At 30.3% G+C, this 18296-nt stretch overlaps 1 protein-coding gene across 2 annotated transcripts; it reads left to right on the top strand.

The window, feature by feature from the left end:
• The first annotated feature begins 1012 nt into the window (after positions 1 to 1012).
• On the top strand, positions 1013 to 14651 carry LOC127737852 (divergent protein kinase domain 2A-like). Of its 2 annotated transcripts, XM_052248799.1 has the most exons (6): positions 1013 to 1152; positions 2480 to 2569; positions 6587 to 7441; positions 9552 to 9674; positions 11846 to 12023; positions 13736 to 14651. In XM_052248799.1, exons 3-6 carry the CDS (start codon positions 6743 to 6745, stop codon positions 14110 to 14112), a joined length of 1377 nt encoding a protein of 458 aa, XP_052104759.1. In that variant the 5' UTR covers positions 1013 to 1152; positions 2480 to 2569; positions 6587 to 6742; the 3' UTR covers positions 14113 to 14651. The 2 variants fall into 2 exon arrangements, with proteins under 2 accessions (XP_052104759.1, XP_052104760.1); XM_052248800.1 differs by lacking the exon at positions 2480 to 2569 and having other exon boundaries at positions 1026 to 1152.
• Positions 14652 to 18296: the final 3645 nt, after the last annotated feature.

Consider the following 18296-nt stretch of genomic DNA (forward strand, 5'->3'; position numbering starts at 1 on the left):
AAAGATCATGAAAGCTATCTGGTCGAAAGACCAGATCGCAATACATATAGATTCTTACATTGGTACCAGTGGATTATCGGATTTATCCAATCGAGATAGTTAAAATTGATGAATTAATTATCTAGATTGGATAAAACCGATAACCCACGAGTGACTATATAAGAATCTGTTTCTCTAATGATTATCAAATAAATTTTCATTTTTGATAAACGACTGAGTCTGAAATCCCCTTCGAGTGCCTTTCACATTCCATAAAGTTCAGTGTCAATTCCATTCACACCTAATTTCATTGACACATGTTAGCACATTTTGATTCATCGGGAGTGAGCTGGTAAATTTTATTACTTTTAAACTCATCCAATCATCTTCTGAGATCATCGGCAACCACATGTTGGTTAATTTTTTGTATATAATAGGTCCGGAAAGGGTTATATGTATATATGTCTCTGTTGCAACTACATCAATAATTAAAATAAGATAATTTTATGTAAAGAAGAAATTTCAAATGTTTTCACAAAAAACGCCTTTATTATATACTGGGACAATTATACTAACTATTAGTATAATAGTCCCAGAGTCCCAGTTATATATATCTTTTGGAAAAAAACGTTGGGTATATCTGGGACTATTATACTATTATGTCCCAGGGTATATATATATATACTGTCTAACATAGTAGAAATGTAAAAAAAAAAAACAAATTGCATTTTAGTGTTAATATTGAAAATTTGGATCCCGGCAATATTTGTCACTTAATGTAGCCTATGTACATAGGAAGAACCTTATATTGCTAATTGCATATTTGAATTGATCCGGTAAAAATAGCTTGTATGTTAAAAGGATTTCATTTAGATCAGTTGATGGATTTTCCTGCCGATTCTCTCCAGTTAGGTTTAATGCTCACTTGTTTTATTTTCTGTTTGTTCCTTTTTTGTCACAACGACTTCTACGTGCTCCTAATTATGAGGAGGACATGTATAACGTTACACACACTACATTTGACAGCTTTACAACCAGCTTCTCTCCCCATTCCAAAACATCGCCTTCCGAAAACAACTTGCTTCCTGGACATTTATTCGGATAATTATTTGCATTTTGTTCTCACAATCCAATCACTGTACATATTTTGATATAGTGTTGACTATTATAAAGGTATTGCCTTGTCTTAACAGCCTTACGGTCTCACAAATTAAAATTACAGTTGTTTTATGTAGTTTCAAATTTTGTTACCATTTGAAATGCAGCGATTTTTGTGTTAATTGTACAGTGATCAGTTTCACAAAAATCTTAATACTAAAGTTGATCGTAAGTACGGAAGTGTCACCTATACTATATCAGACCACCAATTCAAAATCCTTATGATGATCAAAGATGAAGTCATTTGTCTCTAAGACTTGTAAAAGGAAGGCAGAAGATTATCAAACTAGTCACAAACTGTTAAAAATAATTATCATTCATTTTTTTGTTTAAAAATCTTCATTGTTTTTACGGATTTTATTCATGAAAATATAAATATTTTGATACACATGTATATACATAAATAAAACATTTTCTTATTCAACCGGTATGTGAATACTAATAGGGTGTGAACGGACCCAAGGTGCAAACGTGTGGGGTGCGAACTTGTAGGGTGTGAATGTGTTGTGGGAGCGAATGGACCTGATACCGGTTATCTGGAAATCTTAAATAAATATACTATGGAGCGCATTAATCCTCAATTTTTAATGCAAACTCATGGACAAGTAAATTTTGACTCAAACTGGTCTAAATATATTTCTCTTTCATCAACAGTTTCATATCTGCAAATTTGTTGGTTAGTTTAAGTAAACAATGACATCAAAAGCAATATTTTTGTCAGGGAAGGGCTACTTTTACATACGTTCTAAATTGGAGTGAGTGAATTGGTGGACTGACAACTAAAGAGAAATAAAAGTTTATCAGAAGTCTTTAGCTTTGCTTTATTCTAAATCATTGTTAATCCAGGGTCAATGTGTAGTAAATAAAATCATATCTTATCAAACAATTTTGTCAAAATGTGACTTGTATTTCAAAATTCACAGCTCAATTTAAACTGACTATATTGTATAATTTTAACAGAAAATACTTGAAATTCAATTTCTGACTACAGGAACATAAACTTTCAATATCAAGATCAATTTTGGTTGATTTTTTCTTGTTTGCCCTACTGCTTTAAAGACTTTTTACAACTTTTACCATGAGTTTAGTAAAACATCAAAGGTAATGAAGTGCTAAAGAATATCCCCCCTTTTTTCATCAATTATTAGTAATGGGTCATACTTTTACCATGAGTTAAGTAAGAAATCAAAGGTAATGAAGTGCTAAAGAATATCCCCCCCCCCTTTTTTTCATCAATTATCAGTAATGGGTCATTTATTGATCAATAATACAGTTATAGTCATGAAACATTTCTCATTTACTATAAGTCAACAATATTTCAGGTAGAAAATTTTCATTTCAGACAATTTATGGGATTGGAGTGAATTTATGCAGTTTTTACATTAGGCTATGGTATCTGCCAAATACATTGAATGATGCAATAATATATGAGGTAAAAATCAAATAATTTCATGAAATCTTCATAACATTGTTGTGGTTTTTTTTTTTGCTAAAAAAATGTTGTAATGTTGGTACCTGCATTTGAAATGATCAGTTAAGATATAAATCAATTGTTTTTATGATTTTTGTGATTCACCGCTTTTTGCTTTAAAGGTGTCAGACCACCAATTCAAAATCCCTATCTCTTCAACCAAATTTTTCAATTTTCACAGCTTTCTAAATATTTTACCTCCAAATTCAACTTCATAGAAGCCAGGTATATCCTGAATTGTACATGTATCACCTTTCTGCATGCCAATTTTCAACCCAGGTTTAAAGTCTTGTAGCAAAATACCAATGTTCCGAAGGTAACTACTATTAAAAATAACCCCTGGTTTTCTGGTTATCTTAAATAAGTATACCATGGAGTGCATATTAATCCTCAATTTTTAATGCAAACTCATGGACAAGTAAATTTTGTCTCAAAATGGTCTAAAATATTTCTTTTTCATCAACAGTTTCATTTTTGCAAATTTGTTGGTTAGTTTAAGTAAACAATGACATCAAAAGCACTATTTTTGTCAGGGAAGGGCTACTTTTACATACGCTCTAAATTGGAGTGAGTGAATTGGTGGTCTGACACCTATATTCATATACTGAATTGTTCATGACTTACAACATTTGTACAATCAACTTTAGTCATAAGATTTTTGTGAGACTGATCACAGGTTTTTTAGTTTAGACTTTAATTATAATCTCTAGTTGTTTTTATAGAACTTATTGCTATTGCGGAATCTGTGACACTTAAACTTTTGACATCCTACAACAATCACTTTTGCATTGTTGTGTTAGACATTTTCTTTTATGACGTCAAAATTTTACGGGAACGTCTATGGTGACCAGTAATGGCAGACAAATAGCTATAGGTGTAATATTGTGATACAATGAGGTCAATCAGCATACATTATATGTCATTGAACCATTGGTTCTTACTGTGACTTAATAACATAAGCATTTTGAAGTAGGAAATGTATGAAAATGAACGAATTTGAAAGTCTTCTATCGCATAGAAATAATACAATAGTAAATTTGGAAATATAATAAAGCATAACACATTTTGAAAGTTTATTCTAACTGCTAGTTATATTTCATGTATTTATGATATATCTTACACTAAATAACATGTTTTGCCTTTCAATAAGAATGATAAAATTTTATACATTGACTTTTGACTGCTTCTCTTACTAATATACACATTTTTTTTGCATTATTATACAAGTTCATGTTTGATATCAATTAATTTTTACTTGTGTTTTAGAACATATGTTTATATTTTACAAATTATGAGCTATCCTTAACTTTGACTTGTAATTTGATTTGAACCTTTGAAGAGAAGATACATATGCATGTATTCGACCATACTGACTCGACATAAATACTGATTCATATATACTATGATAAAACCAGTAAATATATGATCTTATACATTGTATTTATCCCTGATAATAACAAAAAATTCACATTCCCTATTTTCTTTGACAAATGTTCAATTTACTATCAGTCATGTCTGTGAAACTGAAATGTTGAAAAATTTAAATCACTTCAACATGTTGAATATATGTATATAGATATAAAAAAAACACTGTAATGCATGATTTTAATGCATGTTTCTATATTTTTTTATTTGAAATAATTAATGGTAAGATTTCTAGAGTCTTAAGTTTTCTTGTTGCATCTTGACGCTAAATTGGTCTTCTTGTTGCTAATTAGAAAGACCCAACAGACCAGCCTTATAATTAATTAATGCAGTCCTAACCAAAGAATTATGATGTCTTTTAAGGGCAGGCTATTGACAGTTTAATTTCCTGCATGGCAGCATCATCCTGGGTTCTTTAAAGATGTCAACACACAACACATTCATATGTCATGTACAATGTATATTTCCAATTTATGTAAAAGCAACCCAAGAATAGAATTATTAACTCCACCCACCCACATTTTTATTGGATTGAAACTATTTTTTCATGGCACTCACATGCCTGCGTTAATGTTTCAAAAAATTACAAGTTTTATTCATTTGAAAAAAAAGTTGGTACATGTATGATCATGTAATATATGTATTGTAAACTTGATTGAATAATAAATTATTATCCTAGACAGCTTTCTTCCTAGAATTTTGTTATTTCTATTTCCTTTTCTGCATCACCATGTTCATGTAACATTTGTAATCAATGCATTCTGTTGTATTTAAACAATTACAAAATAACTGCATTCATAAACATAACCAAACAATTTTTTGCATTTAAAGCAACAGAAACAAGTTTAAGAAATAATCTTCCAGGCTTCATAAAAGCTTAGTCATTAAGGTGGATGGGAGGGAGGGGGGGGGTGCTTAATTAAGATTCATATAATTTTTTTTTATTAGTCAAAATGTAGTTTTTATCATGCTTTTTTCCAAAATATAATAAAAATTATGGGTCACCGGACTTTTTTTCACAATACAGGTTGTGCAAAATTGTCAGATTTTGTATAGATTCTGCATGGAAAATCCAATTTTGTGTGATAAGAAGAAAACTACACCATAGAATTTTAAGATAAAATGTGAGAAGATAGCTCTTATAACATGCTTTCAGATAAGAAAAAGAAAAAATGGGGTCACCAGACTTGTTTTCTTGCTACATATTAAAATAGGTAAATTCACCAACAATTTCTATCATAAAAATTACTTTATCTGAGTTATATCCCCTTTTATGGCAAAGTTGAAAAAAAATGAATCAAACAAAAATATTGTGTTTTTTAGAAAATACAGCCGTAATATGATAAAATACATAATTTTCTATATTAACATTAAAAGTCTTGCACATGAATTACATACTACTCTCAAAATTTGCACATTTCATTAAGATCTAGACCAACTGTTATCTGCTACTTCAAAATTCAAGATGGAGGAAGACACCCCAGCCACCTTAATGGACATTAAATATTTTGTAAAATTTATTGTAAGACAAGCTTGAGAATAATTTTAATAATTTACATTGATTTTTTTTTCATCCCTTTTTACAGAATTTGTGCATCTGTTTAATTATCTTAAATAAAAATATGAAAGAAATCCAGATTGATTTCATTTTGTTCTTTAAATTATTGAAATGGTCCCTTGGTATTTGACATCGTCAGGTGAAATGAAGGAGATGGTCAAAGCATGTGATCATGTGATTGCAATTATACAAGTTAGCATAGGAAATTGAAATTTAAATAAATGCAGTGGTTGCCTGGTACAATAGCGCAGTATTCTGTTAAATAGAGCAGAGCTCAAATATGAAAACTTGAAACTGGTGCTATAACAGTCTAGGGGAGAACAGCATGAACAGTGCTATAATACGTGTATATGAAGATGTATTATAATTATGGAAATTTAATAAAAAAAATTTGAGATAACGTCTTTGAAATCGATATCTTTACCTATATGATGTATATTTAGTATCAATGGGATGATTTTGCATTTATATCAGTCTACAATTTCTGCTGAAGTTTAGTATTTAGAGGAGATATGGAGGGATAGTGTGTTAAATGTTTATAGCTTGCTTAGGTTAGGAGATAGGGAGCTGACAATGATGTACCGGTATGCTAGTTTTAATAAAGGTTAAAAATCTCTTGCAACAACTTTCTATTGTCCAATCTATAGTTGGCCTGTTGCAATGCAAAATTTCTGCCTTCATCTTACACACATGTGTGTATTCTTTTTCCAGATGCAGTTGAAACTAACACCCTTTATCCCAATCAATCCACATATCAGAACCTACTAATTGTATATATTGTTAATGATATTTGCCACTGGACATTAACCATACAACATTCAATCAATCTATCAGTTTCAATATGATTGACTAAATTTAACATTTTAAAGTTAAGGCTAGTAGCCTCTATCAAATTTTATTATTAACTTTCAACATGTATAAATACATGAAATAATGTGTCTGGTGTTGTTTTTTTTACATATGTTATATATTTATTACTATTCTTTACATTTTAGGTGACCAAAAAGACAATGGAAAAAGAATAATTATACCATTAAGTATACATAGTATATTCCAGGAGGAAGCTTAACCAAATTATCAAAACAGTATGCACGAATTAAAAGCATTTGATTTTTAATTAATGAATTAGATTTGATATCTTTACATGAGTCATGTTGCCCCATAATTTGAGAAATCGTAAGTTTGGGAACAGTAAATCGTCATTTTCTAATGTAAAGATGGTTGTTTCTGACACTGCTAATAAGATTAAAAGACTTCCATTCAAAATCAAATGTTTTATGGTTTTTATGATGTTTGCGTCTGTTTATGTTTATGGAAATCTAATCTTGTCATTAACCACAAATCATTTGAATACAGACACATTTCTGGAAACGGACAAATGCCCTGCATGTTTTGGACATAGTATTTGTGTAGCCTTGAAAAATGATCGGATTCGTTTTACTGGATGGTCAAAAATAAGATTATTAGATATTGTTAACATAAAAAATGTACATACAGCTAGACATTTAGATAACCAAGAACAAATCATTATTAAAAAATTAGGGCATAATAAAGAATTTGAGAATGTGGATGAAAAAATATGTAAGGATGCTAACAGACCCAAAGGTTGTGATGTTGCCAGGATTTTACATATCACAAACATTGGAGATGACATCAGAAGACAAGCTTTACTACCAAAACATTTAGAGAAAATAAATCACATGTTCTCCTGTCCAACGTACAGTTTGATAGAAAGAGTACTGAAATACTACAAAGAGAAATTAACACCTTCCAGTAACATGTTATATACCAGGGATAAATTACAGATATATGCCACAGGTCTTATAAATGCAGAACCATTAATGCTTCAGGTAATATAACATAATCTTGGACACAATGACATAAAGGGAAAATTACATGTTCTAATTACCGGTATCTATTATTATATGTATTATAATCCAAATTCAACAGATTATAGTTTATTTACTATAATTGATTGTAATTTTCAATAATCAATTACCGGTAAAACATATCTTAATTGTAATTGTTTTAGGAAAATCTTTTGAAACTTCCCTGTAATTGTACATATACTCCCTTTTTAGGTAAAGGGTTTACAGGTTTGCAGTACTTTGCATTTATAAATCTGTCTGTTTGGGACACTCTACTTCAAAACAATCTATGTATATGGCATGCATAAGTATTATAACAGGAAAAATGTGTATATATATATATATATATATATTTATAACTCAATTCTTCATCATTTGCACATGAATTAAAAACAAATTTAAATAAAAAATTGAAGAGGAGCATGCTGTTCAATTTTTATACGCCTGTTTACGGGACGTATTATGGTATACCGTTGTCCGTCCGTCTGTCCGTCTGTAGTCAACATGTTGGACAATAACTCAAAAATGCTTTGAGCAGTTTTCATGAAACTTTGGTGAACTGTTTATATCTATTGATGTGAGCTCCCTTTCAATTTTTTTGGATTTTAGATTTTACGTTTCCGAGTTATGGGGTTTTATTCAATAAAAAAGGCGATTTTTCAGTTTTCAGATTATAACTCAAAAATGCTTTGAGCAGTTTTCATAAAACTTTGGTGAATTGTTTATATCTATTGATTTTTATGAATTTTAAATTTTACATTTCCAAGTAATGGGGTTTTATTCATTAGTTCTTCGAGCAGTTTTTATTAAACTTTGGTGACTGGTTTATATCTATTAAAATAACCTCCCTTTAGTTTTTTATAAATTTCTGATATTACATTGAGGAGTTATGGTACTTTATGCTTTGAAAAAGCGACAGGCGTATCATGCGCTCATGGCGCAGCTCTTTATTTAATATGGGTCAATTATAATTTTCCAGCCGATTCCCAACACTAGAGGTTTTTACCAACAAAGCATGCAATGTTTTATTTACATTCTTCATTCTTTGATAAATAATTGTCTTTTTATTTAATCCTGCCATTCCTCTGTATTTAAAGAAATCAAAACTTTAAAGGAATTAGAGGAACATGATATGGACACAAAGTTATCTTTTGTATCAATATGATTTATAATAAGTTTTTGATATTTTCATATAAATTGCAGATAGAATATATGTTTACTAAACATACATGTACCATGTATACCATGTATACTGTTTGAGTAACATAAAGTACTGATTTTAAGTTTTTAAACTATATTTTCTAATTGAAATTTAATTGAAAGAACTCTCTTATAATAAAAGTCGAAAATGCACATTATTTCTCAAATAAATATGATAAGTAGATTTTACTTTGATTGATTTTCAAGAGTAAGTATTTTGCTGAATATTCTACAAGGATCACCAGTCCTTCACCTTTCATTTGATACCTAAATTACCAAAATATATTCTACCTAGATATTTACACCTTTGCATAGGCACTATTTTGTTTTGAATATGTACTACTTTCCAGTATGTTCTTATTGACCGGGCCAAATTTGGTGGTGTAACATCTTACAAAGTCTATCCAAATTATTTTGCAAATAATTCCGCTCAAACCGGTGCTAGGGGCCGTCACTAACTTGCAGTGAGGTGAGAGTTTTTTTGCTCCGTGTTGAAGGCCTCACTGTGACTTTGAGTGGATGAACTGCAATAAAAGCGCTGTTCTGTTTCTTTTTTTGTATTTCAGTTGTAATGTACTGATTTCGTGTCAAGGATGGATACCCCATATCCTTTGTTTTTCTATTATATATATCATATCTTCTAAAATTAAAAGAAATAAAAAAATTGTGATTGGTGTTTCATTCCTTGTATTATGGCAAAATAATTTACACAAGAGACATTTATTTTATTTTAAAAGTTGTGAGGCAAAGAAATTGCTTATTTCTAAAGTGCAGATGACGATTTGTCATTAAAGTTATTAAATTAAATTGCATATGATAGGTTTTTATTAAATGAATTAACTAGCCCTTTGTTGTAGTTATCTTAGCATATTTAACATTGTTTTATTTCTAGACATTCCCAGCTGAAGAAGGATGGCCATTTCCAAAGTACTATGGTGCATGTGGAAGGTATATAGCTGTCAGCCACGAAGGAGAACCACTACATAACTTCTTTTCTGAAACATTTCAAAAAAGGGTAAATTAACCATTACATAAGTGCAGTGTTCCAGGATGGCATGTTTGCATTTTTAACCATCCTGTGACTATGGGAATTTAGTTGGAAAGTTTCTCTGAAATATAATAAACTTGAGAATGGAAATGGGGAATGTGTCAAAGAGACAACAACCCGACCATAGAGCAGACAACAGCTGAAGGCCACCAATGGGTCTTCATTGCAGCGAGAAACTCCCGCACCCAGAGGCATCCTTCAGCTGGCCCCTTAACAAATATGTATACTAGTTCAGTGATAATGGACGTCATACTAAACTCCAAATTATACACAAGAAACTAAAATTAAAAATGATACAAGACTAACAAAGGCCAGAGGCTCCTGACTTGGGACAGGCGCAAAAATGTGGCGGGGTTAAACATGTTTTTTGAGATCTCAACCCTCCCCTATACCTCTAGCCAATGTAGAAAAAACAAACGCACAACAGTACGCACAGTAAAACTCAGTTTAAGAGAAGTCCGAGTCCGATATCAGAATAGGAAACAAAAGAAAATAAACAAAATGACAATAATACATTAATAACAACAGACTACTAGCAGTTACTGACATGCCAGCTCCAGACCTCAATTAAACTGATTGAAAGATTATGTCTTCATCATATGAATATCAGGCACAATCCCTCCTGTTAGGGGTTTAATATTATACCATCATAAAATATATGAGAAGAACATAACCTGTGTCATGCCAACAACTGGTTTTAGAATAAATATGTTTAATTCCGATGCAAAGACCCTATAAGTGAATCAATATTAAAGCCAAAATATGCAATCTTTAATGACCTGACAACAGTATCGTAACTATATCCCTTCTTAATAAGTCTGTTTAAAGGTTTTGTTAGCTTTTGAGGTGAATACTGACATTTTTGTGCTTTTTAAAGAATATTACCATAAAAGATTGGATGTGAAATACCCGAACGTATAAGATGTCTGCATGTTGAGTTATATTTACGAATGATGCCCTTATACCGATGATAAAATTTAGTAAATGTTTTGACTAGTTTATGATATCGAAAACCCTGGTGTAATAATTTTTCAGTAATACATAAATTTCTCTCGCTAAAATCTAATACGTTGTTACATACACGAGCGAATCGTACAAGTTGAGATATATAAACACCATAAGATGGTGACAAGGGAACGTCACCATCTAAAAATGGATAATTAACGATAGGAAATGAAAAATCATCTCTTTTATCATAAATTTTTGTATTAAGCTTAATGATATAGATATCAAGATGTATCAATGTATATCTACTTTGAATATCGTCAACTGGTACCTAACCTCATCTTATATCCTCATATTCAATGTTTGCACACCAGTTAGTAATTAAACGATAAAAATTATTTTCTTCCATGTGAGTACTTGACTTTATAAGTGCATGCTTGAATTTGAAATTTAGTTTTGAATTTGAAATTTAGTTTTGGAACAAACTTCAACTTTAATAAAATTTGATTGATGAAAAAATCCTTTGAAGTCAATATTTCTTAGATGTCAGTTTAAGTTTTATATTCAGAAAATAAAGGAAGGTGATCTGGAACACAGGAGCCTCAACACCAATAAATAACTGAGATGTTAGTGTCAATTGAAAATGAGAGGAATATGTCAAATTCAAATAACTTGCCATCATCAAAATCCACATTGTATTTTAAAATGAAGCAATGTGAAAGATACATAGTTCTAATTCAACCTGTGTGAATAAGTTCCTTGGATTTTGCAAAAAATATCAATTGAAATGATTCTACAAGTCATATTTAAGTCAGATTATAGATGGAAAAAACAGGCTTTGTTGAATAAAACAACTGTTATCATTTATAGAAATTGATTACTTTTTGAGGTGACATTATATTGGTCAATCAGTATTTTGAAATACAACCAAAAAAAAAAAGTATACATTCTTGTTATAATTTTTTATTGAAATGAACATACACTTGTTACCATGTCCAACCACTAAAATAAAATTCTTTAGTCAGACTTGGTGTATGAAGTAGAATCAGGTGTAATTTGATGGAAATATTGTTTTTCATTGTTAACACATTTAGAAATTTTACTATACATCTTCTTTCAAGAAAAAAAGCTCTTGAGATGCTAATGAAGGCAACATTTCCTTGTTTTAAGCTATAGTTTGCCATATATTTCAGGCTGATATTGCATATCAGATAATGAAGATAGCTGATAAACTAAATAATGAAGGGAACCAATTTGTGTTGTACTGGACAGATTTAAGCCTTGAAAATTTAGTTGTTGATAGTTCAGGAAAAGTAACAGTTATAGATTTGGAAGATATTATAGTTGTTGACAGAGAGGCTATTGCCAGAAGTATGTATAAGGTTTACATTGATTAATACTCTCCATTTTCCTTACCTATTACAGTATCAAACGAGAATTTCATATCTGACCTGAGATTATAACCAAGGGTGATTTTTGTTAAGGGATGTTTCCATATCTTTTTAATGACCCAATTATTTGTCAGTACTTCATGTAGTATTGACCTTCCAGGTTAAGCTGGTTTTTTTTTAACTGAAATGTGTAATAATAACCAGACAATTATCATTATTTATAACATTCTTAGACAAACAATCCTTAGGCCCATTGATTCATTTGCATATTGACACTCTCAGTCCAAACTTTTCTGTAGAAAATCCCCCTTTGGAATATTAAGTTTAAACTTATCAGCTTAAATGGCTTGTCAGCATTAGTAACAGGATAGGTATCACTTATGGAGCAGGAACTGTTGGCCATTCTAAAACATAAGATCATTCCCACTTCCTGTAGGAGTTATTGCCCCTAAAAAAACCTATATTTATCCATATGGCTTTTGTTTTCTATTTTCTTTAAAATTATTATAACTTGAGAAAAACTGTTAACAGGAAAAAATGAAGATCTGTAAACAAGTTAACATAATTGATATTTTCAATTGACTTCTTTTAAGAGTTATTGCCATTACGTTATTGTTGATTCTAACTGCTACCTTAAAAACATTATCATAATAGATAAAGAAGAAGCTTTTAACAGCAAAAATGGTCAGTAACACAAGATCTACTACTTAGTGGTAGGGTTGAAATTGACAACGGACTCCTGACAGGAGTAATGTGCTTTTAAAAGACCATTTCTATCTATTTTTGCGTTTTTTTCAAGGAACTTTAAAAAGATGTTTAATAATACTAACAATCGCCTTAACGATATAACTTGCTATTGCATTATTTCATGACATGTGATTAAGAATCTAATCCTGTACATGTTTAAAAAGGGGTAAATAAGTTAACGTTCGAATTTAAAAAAAAAAAAAAATTTGCATCATTAGATAAAAGGTTAAATTAAAAAATTTAAATTGTTAATATCCATTTGGTAAAGGTTTTTCATTATGGAGTTTATTATTTGAATTTGATCAATATAGTCTTTTACCAGAAGTTATTTCATCACATAAGGATGGAATTCTAAAAGTCACAGATAAATTTAATAGACATAATCTGCTTTTCCAGCACTCAATTACTTTGATTTCTTACACATTACACCCTTTATAAGCTCAACTCCTACTAATTTCAATTTAAATTTTTTTTTTATTTGCAACATGTTTATATGAATTTGAAATGTGTATATATATTATTGGGATGATTTTATTTTGATAATTAATTTAACTCAGAATCAACCCCTCTTACAGATACTGAATACTTGCAGAACAAAAAAAAATTCATTAAACTTCAGTGCCCTGAATTGAATATATATCACAATGTTGGAAACAATTTAATACAAAATTGTTCATATAAGTGCTCAATAAAAAGACTTGTTTGTCAAATCCTTGTTTTTTAAAATTTTGTTGGAAGAAAATTATATAAAACATTGTTTTATAGTAGAATGTCAAACAAGCATGTATCTAGGAATTTAGATGGTCAGCTGTCACACAAATTAGGTCTTAAACTAGTATAACTGTATGACACAAAACAAAAAAACTTATTTTTAACATCGGATGACAATAAATAGCTAATAGAGTAAGTATCATCTTAATTAATAACCTTCATTTCTTTTTACAGCAAAACCAAGAAAAGACTGGAATGAACTGCACCAAAGTTCATTTGATGACTGTAATGGAAAGAACTGTTTAACATTTTCTCCTGACGATTTGTGTACACATGTAAACTCTGATCACAACTACTTTGCAGCATGCCGAAATATCCTTTCTGAATATGCAAATGAACCATCTCTTGGTTTAATGGGAGGTCTTCTACATGACATGCCAAACTATGCAAAAGATGACTGGGACCTACCACACTTATTGCATGAATGTGTTCATGGTTCTACACCAGAGAGTAGGATAAAAATCAAAACTCAATTAACTGAGGCTTTGTTTAATTTACGCAATGTTAAGGACAAAAATGATGCTGCAAAAGGGAAGAGGCTGCATGAATAAATTAAGAAGTGTTTAAAATAATCTCTTTATATTCCCAGTAACTGTAACTATTATACACACTTAAGAGCCTCACACAAAGAGATAATCAAGAGGTGTTTCAAAGTTTACCTGGCAAAATTACTGAAGTTTTTTTTTAAGTTTGTGTACAGATTTTATTTTTATGAAAACAAATATGTGTGATTTTGGGATAATATTTTTGAATATATTGTAGCTTAATTATTGACTTGTAACAACTAAATATATTAAGTTTTAATAGAAGTAGATTCTATTTTTTGTCAGGTTTTATAAACTTCCTCTTAAAAATTACCTTGGAGTTCAGTATTTTGTTAATACCTTTTTACTATTATTAAATTTCTTGTTTAAATTAATTATAACAATTAAGAAATGAGCTATAAAATTTTGTAATGCATAACAATGGCGAAAGTGTATACATGTTAGTTTATTTTCAGTCTATTGAGAACAGTATGTTTTTTTAGATTAATAATATACGTTTAAGGAAATATGTTATACCTACAATAATAAAGATTTTAAGAATGTTATTTTTTAATTGATCAAAGCCACAAGAATTAATGACATGGTTCATGTTATCAATTGACATAAATTGGTGTATTTTGGCTTCATGAGATTGATCAAAATAAAGAGCTAACCAAAAGATAATGAAAAAAGAAATTTTTAGAAGTGTACTGTCATGGTTGTATATAGTTTCATTAAATGATAAAGTGTTGACTATGATGATTTAAAAACTTAAATGTTGTTTATATTAAACATCTTTGGAATTGCTCTAAGCTGCTGATTCTCCCATTAAGATATGTCAAATTATGTATCAGCATTTGCAGAATACTTTGTGAACATCTTGGCTCTACTTCAACCAGACATAACATTATGCCTGTTCAAGTCGTAATACCCTGATTTAATCTCTCTTTGTTAAAGTTATCAATTTATGCATTGACTACACCAAAGTTGTCATATTTCATCAATTTGATGATATAACAGATGACTGATGTGACATATATATTTATTTCAATGATGTGGTGGCGATGGGTTTACTTATTATATTAGATTTCATGTTTCTAAAAGCAAATAAATTTAACCATCCATTTGTTAGTGGAAAAACTGTGTATGGTCTTAAGTTTCTATTCTGCATATAATACTGTCTTTGACATCAATTTTGGGATAAAAATTGCATGAAATGCAACCAAAACAATTATGTCACTGGTTTATTAGCTGTATATTGCAAGCTTTATACCTACCTTTAAAAGTACAAACAATAGCATTGAGGTGAACATTATTAGTTATATCCATGCTCATATGTCAATCAATTGATTGATGATATAAACTCAGATGTTCAAGTTAAAAACTGATGTGTATGTGTATAAACATACTTGTAAAGAAAACTATATTATTAGATACAACGTATATACAAATATCTTGTTTTAGGAAGGGATAAATCATACTTTGTAAACAATGGCTGATTTATGAAATAAAATAATTCTGAGACTGACTTCATCAAAATGCTTGATTATTTCATAGACAACATATTTGTTCAACAAATAATCAGTATTCATATGGGAACCAACTGTGCTTCTCTTCTTGTCAACTTGTCCCTTTATTCATACAAGGCAGACATATTGTATTAGCTTCTAAGGAAGAATGATAAAAACTATCATTATATGTTAATGCCACTATATAGATGATGTCCTCGCTCTAAATAATTCAAAGTTTGGTGACATTGTTTATACAGGTAAGTTTGGTTCATATCTTACCTTACATCAAAGGGGATGATTTCAGCTTTCTTATTGTGAACTGTCCATTTCTATGTAGTAACATCCCAGCAGTGGCTGAATTTTAGAGTATAAATCGGACTTTAGGCATGCTGTTTCTGGCGACAGTGGCATCAACAGTGTATAAGTTTATGAATAGGTTAATTTATTGGGAACCACTAGTAGTAATAGTGTAACAGCACAACATAAGAACAAACTATAAAATCATTTGAAAAAGGCTCAACTCATCAGATCGATACAAAGCAGAAAAACATCAAACAAAAACATAGACTGGACAGTTTTAGACCACTTATGTTAAGTCAATGGTATTTGGTATGTAGTTGTATTTGCTTGTATTGCAAGTCTCATTCCCATGTAGGTTATATGGTCCCGCCCCATCATCATTATTCATTGCCTTTTATTCTCATTCATTTTTGCATAGTTTACCTGTTCAAATTCGTGTTTAAGTAATTTTAAAGGATGCCACTTATGATAAGTCAATGGTATTCCATATGTTTTTTTATAAGCATTGGCAATGTTCGTTTCCATTGAGGTTATTTCTCTCTGCATATCAGTGTTTTACATAGTGTACATGTTTAAATACTTCCGTTTTATTTTCAACATTTGCATTATACAAAAAAAAAAAATGTACAGATGATACCTAGCTATCTCTGTCAACGGTTTATTTATACTTTTACCCTGGAATTGAGGGAGAAATATGAACTACTTTAATAACCTGTCAATCTTTTATTAAGAACTAATTAAGAACTAATGGAGAAAACAGTTACTCATGAATCTGTTTGTCTGTATTGAATCAAATATGAATTGTTGTAACCACAATTTTGTCTTTTTTTCCTCGATTGACATACCTCATTTCACCCTAGTGGTCCGAGTACACAGTTATCGTCATTTGATTCCACGAATATAGTCCCTAGTGTGGACAGTGTGTTACTTGCTAATTTTTTTTATACCCCTTCCAAATTTATTTCTCCATGTTTTATGACTCAAATAGCAAGTAGGGGGGTGAAATGACACTGTAAAAAAATTTGGGTCATGAATTTTAAAGTAAAGTAGTGATTTGGTCCAGCTGAAAAATGTTAAAAATTAGCACTTCGGAAGCTGTCAAAAGATTTGAAGACCCCCTTAACATAAAATTGTCCATATTTTGAGTTAGAGCCGATGAAGTTTTCTATAATTTTGATATAACTTGTCCCAAAAGTAGTACAACACACTGTAAAAATATTATTGAGAAAGCGCAGGTGGGATTTTTTTAATTTTCATTTATTGTCTAAAAGAAATGCACTACGAAATAACTGTGTACTCGGACCTAGTGTGATGTGTGTTTCTTGTTGCGAACTCATACAGTTTAGTGGTTTGTAGACTTCAGATATTGCATTTTTGTCATTATTCTTCGTTCTTCGCTGTCAGTGGTGTTGTCTTGTTTTTCCTTGGCCTAAGAATTTTTTTGATGGCCCACTTAGTATCTTCTTTTTTTTATGCCCCCGCCGTAGCACAGATCAAGTTTGAATTTTGGTGGCGTTACTTTAACCGTTCTAGAGTTATGCCCCTTTATAAATGGACAAATTGCAAAATTTTTAGTTACCGTTCTCCTAACTTAAGTTTGCCTCAACCAAATGTTATGAAACTTATACACAATGCTTATTACCACAAAACACAGATCAAGTTTGAATTTTGGTGGTAACTTTAACCGTTCTAGAGTTATGCCCCTTTTTAAATGGAAAAGTTGCAAAATTGCAAAATTTTTATTTTCTTCTAGTTTTCAATATAATATATATAAATTCCGATTGGAGTTTGCAATGTACATGATTTAATTTCAGTTTCTAATCTTGCAATATGTGTCTTGCCCTAAGAGCGAAATGATTTCGTTTCTCTTTTTAGAAATACAGTTTGCAAAATATCAATTAAAGAAAATGAGTTTTCTTTCGATTTTTTTGTTGCTTTGATTCATATATAGCTTGCATTTCTTGTTTTAGAAACAAAAACAATTTTCATCAACTTTCTTTTAATTTTTTTCGATTCGAACGTCACTGATGAGTTTTGTAGACGATAGTAATCACAAAAAACAACAACAAAACAATGCATAAAGGATCTTCAAAAAACATTTGGCTTCGCTAACATGACAGCACATATGTGAATGTAGTTGTTATCAACATAGCATTAACAAAAACCAGACAAACAACGAATCCATCGAGGGGGGGATTCAATTACTATGTAATGAGTGGTATGGATTAGCCACTGGAATAGGTCGCTATTTCAAGCTTCTTGATATATAAGTTCGAGAAATTGAAATGGAATATATGACAAGGTTACTGATGGAATCATAAGTATCTGAAACTGATCAGATGTCCGTTTTATCACAGATGCTATTGAAACCACAGTCGTAAATGCATCAGATATTTGATC

This window comes from Mytilus californianus, unplaced genomic scaffold (assembly GCF_021869535.1).
Source record: "Mytilus californianus isolate M0D057914Y unplaced genomic scaffold, xbMytCali1.0.p SCAF_4, whole genome shotgun sequence".
NCBI classification, from domain to species: Eukaryota; Metazoa; Mollusca; class Bivalvia; order Mytilida; family Mytilidae; genus Mytilus; species Mytilus californianus.